Source organism: Carcharodon carcharias, chromosome 29 (genome assembly GCF_017639515.1).
Source record: "Carcharodon carcharias isolate sCarCar2 chromosome 29, sCarCar2.pri, whole genome shotgun sequence".
Lineage (NCBI taxonomy): Eukaryota > Metazoa > Chordata > Chondrichthyes > Lamniformes > Lamnidae > Carcharodon > Carcharodon carcharias.
Genome location: NC_054495.1, coordinates 5,274,093 through 5,289,874, shown reverse-complemented (window position 1 = coordinate 5,289,874; position 15,782 = coordinate 5,274,093). Strand labels below are relative to the sequence as shown.

Sequence of the window (15,782 nt, the reverse complement as noted above, 5' to 3'; positions counted from 1 at the left end):
CCAGGCAGGAACCGAGACAGGACTAACTGCCCCGGGTATTACAGAACCACTTTACACAGGCTATTATTTGTGGGATAACATAGGTAACAACTGGGGGCAGGGATAGGGAGCAGGCACCATTAAAATCAAACACTCCCAGGACAGGTACAGCACGGGGTTAGATACAGAGTAAAGCTTCCTCTACACTGTCCCCATCAAACACTCCCAGGCCAGGAACAGCACGGGGTTAGATACAGAGTAAAGCTCCCTCTACACTGTCCCCATCAAACACTCCCAGGACAGGAACAGCACGGGGTTAGATACAGAGTAAAGCTCCCTCTACACTGTCGCCATCAAACACTCCCAGGACAGGTACAGCACGGGGTCAGATACAGAGTAAATCTCCCTCTACACTGTCCCCATCAAACACTCCCAGGACAGGTACAGCACGGGGTTAGATACAGAGTAAAGCTCCCTCTACACTGTCGCCATCAAACACTCCCAGGACAGGTACAGCACGGGGTTAGATACAGGGTAAAGCCCCCTCTACACTGTCCCCATCAAACACTCCCAGGACAGGTACAGCACGGGGTTAGATACAGAGTAAAGCTCCCTCTACACTGTCGCCATCAAACACTCCCAGGACAGGTACAGCACGGGGTTAGATACAGGGTAAAGCCCCCTCTACACTGTCCCCATCAAACACTCCCAGGGCAGGTACAGCACGGGGTTAGATACAGAGTAAAGCTCCCTCTACACTGTCCCCATCAAACACTCCCAGGACAGGTACAGCACGGGGTTAGATACAGAGTAAAGCTCCCTCTACACTGTCCCCATCAAACACTCCCAGGACAGGTACAGCACGGGGTTAGATACAGAGTAAAGCTCCCTCTACACTGTCCCCATTAAACACTCCCAGGACAGGTACAGCACGGGGTTAGATACAGAGTAAAGCTCCCTCTACATTGTCCCCATCAAACACTCCCAGGACAGGTACGGCACAGGGTAAGATACAAAGTAAATCTCCCTCTACACTGTTGTCATTAAGCCCATCAGGTAATGATAATAAGCTTCCCATGAAATTTGATTTTATATCCATTCATGGGATGTGGACGCCTCTGGCAAGGTGAGCAATTGTTAACTAATCCTGATGTAATTTCCCTGGGTGATGGTGTTGCGCTGCTGAAGGAGGGAGATTGTATCTCTGCACTGCTGCCAAACCTCTCTGGTCTGCAGGGGCAATGGGAGCGGGCTGGTGCCCACCCCCGCCCCCCCCACTTGCAGTTAACTCTCGTGGCAATCAATGGGAGTGGGGGTGTTCGGAGGATTGGCGGGTGCAAGGGTGGGTCAGCAGGCCAGCTGTGATGCCCTCCTTATTCAAAGAGCCTGCACTTCGGACATGATAAATGGGCACCGTGTGGATGAAGGTGTCAATCTTGTAGATGGATTTCAGGGGCTGGTGCGAGCTCGTGAGCAGGAGGGTGTAACCAGGGTCGGACTGTCGGAGGGATGTCCCATGGAGTGTGGCAGAGATCAGCGCCCACATTATGGACCAACCAGTTGTGCTGTCACCTGCTATCACCCCAACAACCCCCCCCCCCGCCCCCCACCCCCTTGGGCACGGAGCACCAGCACAGCTTGGTGAAGGTGGCACCATTTTTGGTTAGAAAGCGAGTGCCACACATTACCAGGGACAGGAGACAGCAGCAAGATGTGCAATTTAGAATACTCACCTCCTGATGTCATCGGTGGTGCCGTGGTGGGTGGAACTGAAAAAAAAATCAGAAAAGGGAGCAATCTTTAATATTCCAACAGCAGGAGGATAAATTTTAGATAGTCAAGGCTAATAGCTCAAGGGGATGTTGCTGGAAAGAGAGAGACAGTTTTTCATCTTGCACCCATCAGGACAAATGCAAAAATGCCAAATTTCAAACGATCACAACAATATATACCACAGGAGAAAAGGTTGCTGATTGGTTAGGAAGCCGACTCTCACTGCTTTTTTCCATGGCAACACCTCAGCCAATGGGAAGCTTTCGGCTCCCCAAAGCTCCGGGACAATTGAAAAAAATGCCCCTTTTGTTTTGCAGGAAGGGGTGCCTGTGTATGACTGTACCTCACTTCGAGTACGCATAAATGAGCCACGTTACAAGCTCGACTGAATGGGTTGTTGGCATACTTGTTGGCGCACTCAGGATTGTTCAGCAAGTGCTGCCCAATGGCGGAATCAAATCCAACAGTGGACAATTTTGTTTCGGGCTTTGCAAGCAGAGCCTGGCTGAGTACGGTCTGTGCTCTGGCCATTGCAAACTACCGAAGGAAAGCGTTCTTTGATTTGATCAGCCAATTGCTGGGATGTACGGCGCACATACATTCATGCAAAGTGACCAGAGCGCAGCGAACAGAAGGAATATGTTCCAGCCTTGCGCCTTTCTTGAACTACCCGGGTGCTTGGGGAGACCATACTTTCCTTTTGCTTTCTCCAAAGCTGTTTTTTTTAATTCTTTCATGGGATATGGACACCATTTGTTGTCCACCCCTAATTGCCCCTGAACTGAGTGGCTGGCTGGTCCATTCTAGAGGGCAACGGTCGACCACACGGCTGTGGGTCTGGAGTCTCGTGTAGGCCAGACCCAGGTAAGGACAGCAGATTCCCTTCTCTGAAGTGAACCAGATGGGGTTTTTTTTTAACGATAATCGACAGTGGTTTCCTGGTCACCGTTACCGAGGTTAACCCCGTTTTATTAACGGGAATTTAAATTCCACCAGCTGCCGTGGTGGGGACTTGAGCCCACGAGCCTCGGGGCATGAGCCTGGGCTTCTGGATTACTGGCCCAATGACTGCAGCCAAGCCAAACCCCTGCCCCCAGCGGAGCCCCGGGCCAAAGGAAGTTGACTTGCTAACCAATCAGCTGCCTTTTCTCCTCTAGTGCAAACCGCAGTAAAGCTCTGAAATTTGACATTCCTGCGTTTGCCCCTCATGGAGCGCGAGACGATCAACTTTGGCAACCCCGACTCGCTTTCCAACAATGTCCAAGTTCCCTGCTACAGGGCGACGATCCCAGAGAAGGTGAGTTTAAATCCCGGCTGGGGCACTCTGGAGAATTTTACTTTTAGTAAGCGCCTAAATATAAAGCTGGTCTTGGCATAAGCGACTGCGAAACTGGCAGATTCTGGTCGCAGGCCATGTTTTTTTACACGCTCGCATCTTTTGGGAAAGAAAGTGGACATCCTTAACTAGTCTGGGCACCATCCAATCTCCAGTCCCCATTTACCCTAATGTGCTGGACTCTTGAACTAGTGCAGTGAGACACTCAGATGTAGCAAAGCTCTGAGGAGCTCCCTTACACCCGCTGTGGGTGTACCTAGGCCACACGGGACCCGCTTTTTAATTCATTCAGGCGATGCCAGTGTCCATGGCATGAACAGCATTGATTGCCCATCTCTAACTGCCCCTTGAGAAGGTGGTGGTGAGCTGCCTTCTTGAACCGCTGCAGTCCCTGTGGTGTAGGTACATCCACAGCGCTGTTAGGGAGGGAGTTCCAGGGTTTTGACTCAGCGACAGTGAAGGAACGGCCGATATATTTCCAAGTCAGGATGGTGAGTGGTTTGGAGGGGAACTTCCAGGTGCTGGTGTTCCCCATGTGTCTGCTGCCCTTGTCCTTCTAGATGGTAGTGGTCGTGGGTTTGGAAGGTGCTGTCTAAGGAGCCTTGGTGAGTTCCTGCAGTGCATCTTGTAGATGGTACACACACTGCTGCTACTGTGTGTCGGTGGTGGAGGGAGTGAGTGTTTGTGGATGGGGTGCCAATCAAGTGGGCTGCTTTGTCCTGGATGGTGTCGAGCTTCTTGAGTGCTGAGGGAGCTGCACTCATCTGGGCAAGTGGGGAGTATTCCATCGCACTCCTGACTTAGAGTCATAGCCATAGTCATAGAGTTATACAGCACAGGAACAGGCCCTTCGGTCCATCATGTCTGTGCTGGTCATCAAGCACCTATCTATTCTAATCCCATTTTTCAGCACTTGGCCATAGCCCTGTAAGCTGTAGAATTTCAAGCGCTCATCTAAACATTCTTAAATGGGGAGTCAGGAGGTGAGTTACTCTCTTTGCAGATTCCCAGCCTCTGACCTGCTCTTGTAGCCACAGTATTTATATGGCTAGTCCAGTTCAGTTTCTCGTCAATGGTAACCCCCCAGGATGTTGACAGTGGGGGATTCAGTGATGGTAATGCCACTGAACATCAAGGGGAGATGGCTAGATTCCTGCTGGAGCTGGTGATTGCCTGACACTTTCATGGCATGAGCGTCACTCGCCACCAATCAACCCCAAGCCTGGATATTGTCCAGGTCTTGCTGCATTTGGACACGGACTGCTTCAGTATCTGAGGAGTTGCGAATGGTGCTGAACATTGTGCAATCATCAGCGAACATCCCCACTCCTTTGTGCCTGTCTTCACTGTACAAGATTTAGAAAACTTCTCAAAATCAAGCAGCAAAAAGGTGGAACTTAAAACAATCGCCACCACCAGGGACAAAGTACTGGGAAAAATTATGAAATCTAAAGGCTGACAAGTCCCCAGGACCAGGTGGCCCCCATATTAAAGTCAGAAAAGAAGTGGCTACAGAGATGGTAGAGGCATTGGTTATAATCTCCCAAAATTCCTTCGATTCTGGAAGGGTCCAAGCGGATTGGAAAATAGCAAAAGTAACCCCTTCATTCAAGAAAGGAGGAAGGCAGAAAACAGGGAACTATAAACCAGTTGGCATAACGGCTGTCGTAGGGAAAATGCTAGAACCCATTATTAAGGAGGTTGTAGCAGGGGTCACTTAAAAAATCGTAATGTGACTAGGCAGAGATGACATGGCATTGTGAAGGGGACATCGCGTTCAACTAGTTTATTAGAGTTTTTTTAAGGAAGTAATAAACAAGGTGGATAAAAGGGGAACCTGTGGATGTGGTGTACTTATTTTTTCATTCATGGGATGTGGGCGGCACTGTCTAGGCCAGCATTTATTGCCCACCCCTAATTTTTTAATGATCAACCACATTGCTGGGACCCGGAGTCACATGTAGGCCAGATCAGGTAATGTTGGCAGATTTCCTTCCCTAAAGGACATTAGTGAACCAGATGGGTTTTTTTTTTACAACAATCAGCAACGATTTCATGGTCATCATTAGGCCTTTTAATCCCAGATATATTTTTTGCTGAATTCAAATTTCACTATCTGCCATGGTGGGATTCAAACCCAGGACCCCAAAGCTTTAATAAAAACAAAAAACTGCGAATGCTGGAAATCCAAAACAGAATCAGAAATACCGGGAAAAACTCAGCAGGTCTGGCAGCATTGGCGGAAAAGAACAAAGTTAACGTTTCGAGTCCTCATGACCCTTCAACAGAACTAAGTAAAAATAGGAGAGGGGTGAAATATAAGCTGGTTTAAGGTGGGGGGGTGGGGGGGAGAGAAGTGGTGGGGGGCTGGTTTTAGGGACAAGCAAGCAGTGATAGGAGCAGATAATCTATACCTTGCATGCCCTACCATCCATTCTTAATTAGCACATTCTTTTAGATAATATCACCACCTTCAACACCTCTTTGTTCTTTTGTCTGTGACATCTTTTGATTATCTGCTCCTATCACTGCTTGCTTGTCCCCACAACCACCCCCCACTTCTCTCCCCCCACCACCACCACCCCCCCCCCAACATTAAACCAGCTTATATTTCACCCCTCTCCTATTTTTACTTAGTTCTGTTGAAGGGTCATGAAGACTCGAAACGTCAACTCTTTTCTTCTCCGCCGATGCTGCCAGACCTGCTGAGTTTTTCCCGGTATTTCTGTTTTTGTTTTGGACCCCAAAGCTTTACCCTGGGTCTCTGGATTACTGGTCTAGTGACGATACCACCGCCTCCCCTGCAATCCTTGGATTTCCAAAAGGCATTCGATAAGGTGTCACCCCAAAGCTCACGACACAAGATGGTGTAAAGGGTGTCGGGAGTAACGTATTAGCATGGATGGAGGATTGGTTAGTTAACAGGAAGCAGAGAGTAGGCATAAGTGAGCCATTTTTGGGCTGGCAGGATATGACGAGTGGAGCACCACAGAGATCAGTGCTGGGGCACCAACTATTTGCAATCTATGTCAACGGCTTGGATGAAGGGACCAAATGGATGGTTGCTAAATTGGCCGGTGACACCAAGATAGGTAGGAAAGTAAGTTGTCAAGAGGAGGTTGAGAGTCTGCAAAGGGATACGGGCAGGTTAAAGGAGTGGGCAAAAACTCGGCAGGTGGAGCGTAGCGTGGGAAAATGTCAACTTGTCCACTTTGGCAGGAAGAATAGAAAAGTAGTGTACTATTTAAACGGCAAGAGACTCCAGAACTCAGGGGAGTACAGAGGGATCTGGGTGTCCTGGTACATGAATCACAGAAAGTTAGTCTGCAGGTGCAGCAAGTGATTAGGAAGGCAAATGGAGTGTTTATTGCAAGAGGAATGGAATATAAATGTAGGGAAGTTTTACTGCAGACGTACAGGGCCCTGGTGAGATCATATCTGGAGCACTGCTGACAGTTTTGATCTCCTTATTTGAAAAAAAAGTAATATTGCGTAAGACGCAGTCGGAGAAAGTTCACTCAACTCATTCTTGGGATTTTATGTTGAACGGGTTGAGTCTGTCCCCACTGGAGTTTAGAAGAATGAGAGGTGATCTTACTGAAGGATATAAGATCCTGAGGGGATTTGATAGAGTGGATACCGGGAGGATATTTCCTCTAGGAGGCTAGAACTCGGGGGGCATTGTTCAAAAATAAGATGTCTTCCTTTTAAGATGGAGATGAAGAGATTCTTTTTTTAATCTCAGGGGGGTGGTTAGTCTGTGGAATTCTCTTCCCCAGAGAGCAGTGGAGGCCGGGCCATTGAATATATTCAAGGCTGAGTTGGAGAGATTTTTGATTGACATGGGGGTCAAGGGTTACGGGAGGGCAGACAGGAAGGTGGGGCTGAGACCACAGCCAGATCAGCCATGGTCTTTTCGAATGGTGGGGGCAGCCTCGAAGGGCTGAATGGCCTACTGCTGCTCCTAAGTCCTACATTCCCAGGTTGTTCTGACCTTATGATGGAGGGAAGGTCATGGATGAAGCAGCTGAAGATGGTTGGGCCTCGGATACGACTCTGAGGAACTCCTGCAAGGCTGAGATGATTGGGCCTCCAACAGCCACGACCTTTGTGCTAGGTATGGCTCCAACCAGCAGAGAGCTTTCCCTCCCGATTGTCATTGACTCCAATTTTGCTGGGGGTCCTTGGTACCTCACTCGATCAAATGCTCCCCTGATGTCAAGGGCAGTCACTCTCACCTCACTGCAGCTGTCCAAGATGGCGGCTCATCGCCACCTTCTGAAGGGGCGAGGAGGAACGGGCAACCAATGCCAGAACCCAGGGAGACGTGATATCTCACGGGTCTCTTGCTCCGAGGAGAGCAGGGGCTGAATCTCGGATCTGATACCCACCCACCCATCCCACGCTGAAAGGTTACTGTAGGGGGCAGGGGCAGGGGGAAGCAGTTAACAGTGGGCAGCACCACGGCAAGAGTCTGCACCTTGGCGCGCGGCATAGAGTCGCCAGCTGTGGGTAGGCACAATCCAGGAAGTCTCGTCATGCCAGGTCCTGCACTCCCGCTGACCGCCCCACCTAGTCGCGCACAGCCTTCCCCCCTCTCTACCCCCACCTCCCCCCACGACATTTCCAATATGAACCAAGAAACCAAAGTTCGAGGGAGGCCAAGGCAATTGTTGTTACCGAGAAAAGAGACATGCTGTCAAAACTGTTCACCCTGCACTCATCATGACACATGAAAGAATGCAAAACTTCAAAGGGAGCAACGGTTTATTACTGCACAAGAAACAAAGTGCTGATTGGTTGGCAAGTCGACTTTGATTGGTTGAGGTGTTGCCATGGGGAATGCACAAGGGAGCTCTTGCCACCCCTCCCCAGGATTTTTTTTATTTATTTAAAGCAGGTGCGATGCCTTGGCACATTCCTTTTGGATGCAGAGGACAGGTCCCTGCACATGAATACACGTGTCTTCTAGCAAGCGTTAGTGGGCTACTATCCGAGCCCAACTGATAATCTTAGATTGGATGACAGTGTAATTCCTGGAGATTGTTCAGCAAGTGCCCTCTAATCACAGAATCACGTGTCATGTTAAACATGATGTTCTGAGTTTCACACACGTGGGTCGCTTGAGTATGGTGAGCACTCTCACACCCTTGTATATCTGCTCAGAGCCATTCTCTTGGAGAATGTCTTTCATGACTGGGAGCTCGAGGGATGGTTCTGGAGGTTTGGCAGCCTCTAAAAAGGGGTTGAACAATGCTTATTCTACACTTTCTCGCTCGACAATCACCTGAGCAAATGTTCCAACTCATTCAGAGTTGGCTGAGTGGCAGAGGGACATGATCGAGAGGTCCACTTTAAAGAGCTTCTTCAACCAATGAACAATCTCAGTAACTCTTTCCCCCCACCTCCCCTTTCCTGCTCTACGTGGAGGTTGACTGATGCTGGGGGTGCGGCGCCATCGTCCCATACATTCCCATTCCAAATCCATGCGCCGAGGTGGTGTCACCAGGGGATGGCCACTCGACAACAGAAGGCATCGCGCGTGCCTGTCAGCGCTGCCCCTCCATTAGACCTCCCCCCACCCCCCCCCACCCTTTGAGTGAGGGGCAGCGGTGAAGGCATGGGCAAATGGCTGTGCCCACAAAGGCGCCAATGAAACCCTGCCACCCCAGCGAGCTGAGGGAGCGACAATGCCCGGACTAACCAATGGCCAAATGGAAGCTCCACTGGGCTGAGCCATACTTGTTGGTGGCATTGCACATGACTCCACTTTGTACCATCTCGGAGGTGACCGGGAGTGACACCTTACTGGTCACGGCATTGTCGGAGGAAGTCTGCAGCTGTGGAGAAAAAACACGAGGCGAATTGGTCACATGATCGTCTGGGAGGGCGTAGCCGTGTGACAGCTGGATTGGTCATTTGGTATCAGAGATGAGTCACTTGACACTCGACAGGACCCCCTCCCAGCTCGTCCTCCCCGCGCCGACAGTGCCCATATCCTCTCGTCCCTCGGTCAGCCCTGGCAAGCCCAAGACTGCGGGCTGGTCAACCGAGGAATGCATCAACACCCTGACTTATCCTTGCTCCACAGGCACGTGCCTTCCGATGGGAGGTCTCCACCTGGAATGGGAAACCTGGGCTGCTCCTGCGAAGGCACATTCACCAGTGATATTCCAGGTGAGACTCCCCTTAGCAACCACTGGGCACCCAAGTCTCAGGCAAGGTTCAGGAAAAGCCTCACCCCAGTGCACCAGCAGAGGCACTGCTGGTCTGGACTGAAGTGGTGAGGGTCAACCAGTCGCCTCCTTCCTTTTGAAGCCTGTTAGAGTGTGTTAGTGGGGCGGTGGGGGGGGGGTGGCGAGAGAGAGAGAGGAGAGGGATTGTAGCTCGCAATGGCCTGATACACACACACACACACACACACACACACACACACACACACGCATGCAGACACACGTGCACACACACGCTCATACACACACGCACACATTCACAGGTAGACACAAGGGCACACATACACACGTGTGCACACACGTGCGCAGACACACACAGGCAGACACACACACGCACACATTCACAGGCAGACACAAGTGCGCACACACACACACATGCGCATACACACGCATGCACACGCGCGCAGACACACACAGGCAGACACACACACACGCACGCACACATTCACAGGCAGACACAAGTGCACACACACACTCACACACACACGCACACATTCACAGGCAGACACACGTGCACACACACACTCACACACACACACGCACACACACAGGCAGACACAAGTGCACACACACGCACATACACACGCACATACACATGCATGCACACACGCACGCAGACACACACAGGCAGACACACACAGGCAGACACACGTGCACACACACACTCACACATGCGCGCAGACACACACAGGCAGACACACACAGGCAGACACACACACATATACATGCACACACTCACCCAACTCTCTGTAACCCCCCCCACGCGATACCCTCACCGCTCAACCATTTTGCACAGTTACACATCGCCAGAGGCCATTGGGCCATCCAATATTCACAGAATCAGGCAAAGGCCATTCAGCCCTTCGAGCCTGCTCCATGATTCGAAAGACAAACCGATCAGCCAGGGTCTTCGTGAACAATGGCAGCAGGCCAGAGGGGCCGAATGGCCTACTTCTGCTCCTATTTTGTTCGTTCACAGAGCCTGTATCTTGACACCATCTTACCCAGCTTGGTTCCTTTAGCCTTTAATCCCCCTTCCCCAACAAAAACCAACCAAACCTCAGCTTTGACAATTTAAGTTGGCCCTTCCCGGCCTCCACAGCTTCCACTTTGCCTTTGTCCATAGCTTCCTTGTTGGGGTGGGTGGGGGGTGAAGGGAGAGAGTTCCACGCTCCCCTCTCCCCTCTCTGTGTGAAGAAGTGCTTCCTGACATCACCCCCTGAATGGCCTGGCTCGAGTTTTAAGACCCTGCCCTCCAACACCCCCCCCGCCCCCCCCAACCACTTGCTCTGGACTCTCCCCACACCAGAGGAAATAGTTTATCTCTGTCCACCTTATCAAATCCTTTAATAATCTCACCCCCCCTCAATTAGATCACCCCTTTAATCCTCGATTCGCGAGGGAGTGCAGGCTCCAGCCTGTGCAAACCTGTTCTCGTCATTTAACCCTTTCTGCCCCGGGATTATTCTGTTCAATCTTGCGTTGCACCCCCCCTCCAAGGCTGATCTCTCCTTCCTGAGCTGTAGGGGCCCAGGACTGAGCACAGTCCCACCCGAAGTTGGGGGCGGGGTGGGGGGGGGAGGGATGGTGCGGAGGGTGGGAGAAAGGATCTGTGGGACTGAAGCGTTGTATCATCAGTAAGGCAGCCCCTGGCTACACTGCATTTGGCCAGGGTTAATGTACTGGGGAAAGCTAATGCAAGCATATCTGGCTCTGATCAATGGTAGCAAATGAGCCAATCCTGAGGTAAATGCTGCTGAAATCCCACGTGAGTGAACTGCAATTACCACGACCCCAAGGGACTTGCAGGCAACTCGCAAAGTCCTGGAGATGGGGGGTGGGTGGTGGGGGGCTTGATTCTGTTTACAGCAGCTCCAGAATTGTGACTCAGCTGCGGGACTGTCAGCGGGATCGAAGGGAAAGACTGCCTCTCCCAGCTGATCAGCCCAAACACTCCCAGGACAGGTACCGCACAGGGTTAGGTACAGAGTAAATCTCCCTCTACACTGTCACCATCAAACACTCCCAGGGTAGGTACAGCACAGATGAGATACAGAGTAAAGCTCCCTCTACACTGTCCCCATCAAACACTCCCAGGACAGATACAGCACGGGGTTAGATATAGAGTAAAGCTCCCTCTTCACTGTCCCCATCAAACACTCCCAGGACAGGTACAGCACGGGGTTAGATACAGAGTAAAGATCCCTCTACACTGTCCCCATCAAACACTCCCAGGACAGGTACAGCACGGGGTTAGATACAGAGTAAAGCTCCCCTCTACACTGTCCCCATCAAACACTCCCAGGACAGGTAAAGCAGGGGGTTAGATACAGAGTAAAGCTCCCCTCTACACTGTCCCCATCAAACACTCCCAGGACAGGTACAGCACGGGGTTAGATACAGAGTAAAGCTCCCTCTACACTGTCCCCATCAAACACTCCCAGGACAGGTACAGGTTAGATGTAAAGTGAACAGTGGTACAGGATGGTGCTGTTGGGTTTGTGATACCCATGTCCGAGTGTACATCTGAACCAGAACAACTCAGAGAGTTTCACCCATCAGCCTAGGTTGAGCTGAGACCTTTGACCTGGAAGTTCAGCATAGGACTTGGGCCTGTGGTGAAGTGGGTGAAACCACCGACAGGAAGCTTGCCTCAGCAACCAGAGAGAGGAGAGGAACAGTTTGAGGGAATCCACTCCCCAATCTAGGAACGCCGCTCAAAATCTCAATCCCAGATATGCTGCCCATTCTTGCACAAGGGACTCAGTTCGATCATTAATGGGGCGACTGACATTCATCCATATCGAATTATCAACTCTTTCAGCACACAAAGGAGGCCATTCGGCCCAACATCCTTGTGCTGGATCTTTGAAAGATCTGTCCACTCTCCCTCCTGCTCTTACCCCCAGAGCTCTGCAAATTTTTCCCCTTCACATTTCTCCAACTCCCCTCTTTTGAAAGTTCCTATTGAATCTGCTTCCACCGCCCTTTCAGGCAGCGCCTTCCAGATCACAACAACTCGGCTGTGTCAAAATAAAAACAATTCTCCTCATCTCCCCCCTCTGGGTCTTTTCCCGATTCCCTTCAATCTGTGTCCCTCTGGTTACCGACCCTCCTGCCACTGGAAACACTTTCTCCTTCTTTACCCTATCCAAATGATTTTGAACGCCTTGATCCAATCTCTCCCTTAACCCTCTCTGCTCCCAGGAGAACAATCCCAGCGTCTCTACTCTCTCCACATGAACTGAAGCCCCTCATCCCTAGGACCGTTCTGGTAAATCTCCCCCAAGGCCTCAGCATCCTTCCTAAAGTCCAGGACCCCAGAAGTGGACACTGTCCTCCACCTGAGGCCTTGTCAGAGGCTTAGAAATGCTTAGCAGCAACTAACACCAGAGGAGGGACTCATGCTCCACTGGGTGAATTGTTCAGGACTGAAATGTAACTCCCTCAACTCTTTAGGGTCTCCACTGCAAACTGGAGCACAAGGAGGCCATTCAGCCCTTCAAGCTTGTTCAATCTCGGCCTTCGCTTTAAAGGGAGTGTTTTACACATACTTGCTGCTTCTCCACGTTCCACGTGATCTTGGGTTTCGGGTGCCCGGAGGCAGTGCAGGTCAGCGTGACGCTGTCCCCTTCCTTCTCCACAGTCACCTTGGACGGGTTGTTGTGCAGAGATGGTTTCCCTGGGCAAGGAAAGAGAAGGAAACACAATTGGTGGAATCACCTAGTGGTGGCTCCGGAGCTCAGCAAATTGTCTGCCTCGTCCCACCATGCAGCCCAAACCCTCCATCCTTGCCTTTTGTCCCTCAAGACCTGACTATTCCAACACCCGCCAGGCTGGTCGTGCATCGTCCGCGCTCCGTAAATTCGAGGCCATCCGAAAACTCTGCACCCGAACTCGTGCCAAGTCCCGTTCACCACCCACCCTCCGCCGGCCATTGTTCACTGCCCTACATAGCTCCCAGTCTGGCAACGCCTCCGTTTTATAATCCTCGGCCTCGTGTGTTCCAAAGACTCAAAGAATCAGGGGACAGCACCAAGGGAGGCCAATCAGCCCATCCAGGCTGTGCTGGCTCATCAATCCCCGTTCTGTCCCCATATCACTGAAACGTTTTCCCCTTCAGGTACCCATCCAATTCCCCTCAGAAGGCTCTGACTGAATCTGTGTCCTCCACCCGCTCAGGCTGCGCATTCCTAACCCGAGCCAGTTCGCCGTGTTCAAAACGTTCTGCCTCGTGCCACCTCTGGTCCTCTGGCCAATCCCTGGGAACCTGCGCCCTCTGAATGTCGGCCCTTCAGCCGCTGGAAACTGCTCCTCCCAAATGACCCCATCCAAACCCTTCATGACTTTAAACACCGCCATCAGATCTACTCTCTGCTCGATGGAGAACAACCCCAGCCTCTCCTTTTCCACTGAGGAACTGTAATAATCTCATCCCTTGAACCCTTCCAGTAGATCTTTTCTGTACTTTCTCCGAAGCCCTTCATCTCCTCCTAAGGTCAGGTGTCCCAAATGGGACACAATACCTCAGATGGACCGAGGTTGTTAAAATCTCTCCACGGACTCTTCATCCACTCCTGATCTCTGTAACCTCCTCCATCACTTACAACCCTCCCTATCTCTGTAACCTCCTCCATCACTTACAACCCACCCTATCTCTGTAACCTCCGCCAGCCCCTACAACCCTCCCTATCACTGTAACCTCCTCCAGCCCCTACAACACTCCCTATCTCTGTAACCTCCTCCAGCCCCTACAACCCTCCCTATCTCTGTAACCTCCTCCAGCCCCTACAACCCTCCCTATCTCTGTAACCTCCTCCAGCCCCTAAAACCCTCCCTATCTCTGTAACCTCCTCCAGCCCCTACAACCCTCCCTATCTCTGTAACCTCCTCCAGCCCCTACAACCCTCCCTATCTCTGTAACCTCCTCCAGCCCCTGCAACCCTCCCTATCTCTGTAACCTCCTCCAGCCCCTACAACCCCCTATCTCTGTAACCTCCTCCAGCCCCTACAATCCTCCCTATCTCTGTAACCTCCTCCAGCTCCTACAACCCTCAGAGATCTCTGCACTCCTCCAATTCTGGCCTCTTGTCCATCCCCCGATTCCCATCGCTCCACCATCGGCGGCCATGCCTTCAGCTGCCTGGGGTGGGGGGCCTGAGCTTGGGGAATTCCTTCCGTAAACCTCTCCACACCCTCTCTCTCTCCCCCCTCCGTGGAGACGTTCCTTTGAACTGGCCTCTTTGACCAAGCATTTGGTCACCTTTCCATCTAATCCCCTTGTGTGGCTTGGGGTCAAATTGCGTTTGTTAACCACTCCTGTGAAGCACATTGGGATGTTTTATTATATTACAGGTGCTATATAAATGCACATTGTTAACTGTGTTGAAACAGTTTGCTAGTGTTAGCCATCGTACTGATATTTTTTAAGGCTTTTCCTCCATTTCAGTTGTGCGCACGTGTGGGGCTTTGAGTTCTTTCTTACCTTCGACAACCACCTCCAGCTTTTGGGTTTTCATGAGGCCATGGATGGAGGGAACACTGGCCTCACACACATATGTCCCACTGGATTTGTAGCTCACCTTCTCCAACTTGAGGGTCCCGGAATGGGAGAGTTGCTCCTCGCCCTGTGAGAAAAACCAATGGCGTACCTCAGTCAGTGCAGACGCTGGGCAGGCAAGAGGCTTCACAGCTCTTACCTGGGGGGGGTTGGATAGGAGTGTGGGGATGTTACTGGACCAGCTAACCCAGAGGCCTGGAGAGGTGGGCTCGAATCTCACCGCGGCAACCGGGGGAATTTAAAACTTATTTGATCAAATAAAGTCAGGAGAAGTGAGGCTGGGAATCCTGAAGTGAATAAGTCACCTCCTGACTCCCCAAAGCCTGTCCACCATCTACAAGGCACAAGTCAGGAGTGTGATGGAATACTCCCCACTTGCCTGGGTGAGTGCAGCTCCCACAACGCTCAAGAAGCTCAACACCATCCAGGACAAAGCAGCCCCGCTTGATTGACACCCCATCCACAAACACTCACTCCCTCCACCACCGCACAGTAGCAGCAGTGTGTGTACCATCTACAAGATGCACTGCAGGAACTCACCAAGGCTCCTTAGACAGCATCTTCCTAACCCATGACCACTACCACCTAGAAGAACAAGGGCAGCAAATACATGGGGAACACCACCACCTGGAAGTTCCCCTCCACCATCCCGACTTGGAAATATATCGGCCGTTCCTTCACTGTCGCTGGGTCAAAATCCTGGAACTCACTCCCTAACAGCGCTGTGGGTGTACCTACACCACATGAGCAGCGGTTCAAGAAGGCAGCTCACCACCACCTTCTCAAGGGCAATCAGGGATGGGCAATAAATGCTGGGCCCTGCCAGCGAAGCACACATCCCCGTGAATGATTTTAAAATAACAAGCTCACCTCAGTAATGGTGAGCGTGAACGTGACTGGA

General features: G+C 51.4%; 1 protein-coding gene across 2 annotated transcripts in view; it reads right to left on the bottom strand.

Moving 5' to 3' along the window:
* Positions 1–15,782, bottom strand: part of LOC121271047 (basal cell adhesion molecule-like) — a 157,030-nt gene that overhangs the window by 18,023 nt on the left and 123,225 nt on the right. For both annotated transcript variants that reach the window (XM_041176749.1, XM_041176750.1), the window contains exons 10-13: positions 14,807–14,948; positions 12,876–13,003; positions 8,793–8,928; positions 1,713–1,748 (exon numbers count right to left, since the gene is read on the bottom strand). In XM_041176749.1, the coding sequence (XP_041032683.1) occupies positions 1,713–1,748; positions 8,793–8,928; positions 12,876–13,003; positions 14,807–14,948 (442 nt within the window). The remainder of the gene's footprint in view (positions 1–1,712; positions 1,749–8,792; positions 8,929–12,875; positions 13,004–14,806; positions 14,949–15,782) is intronic.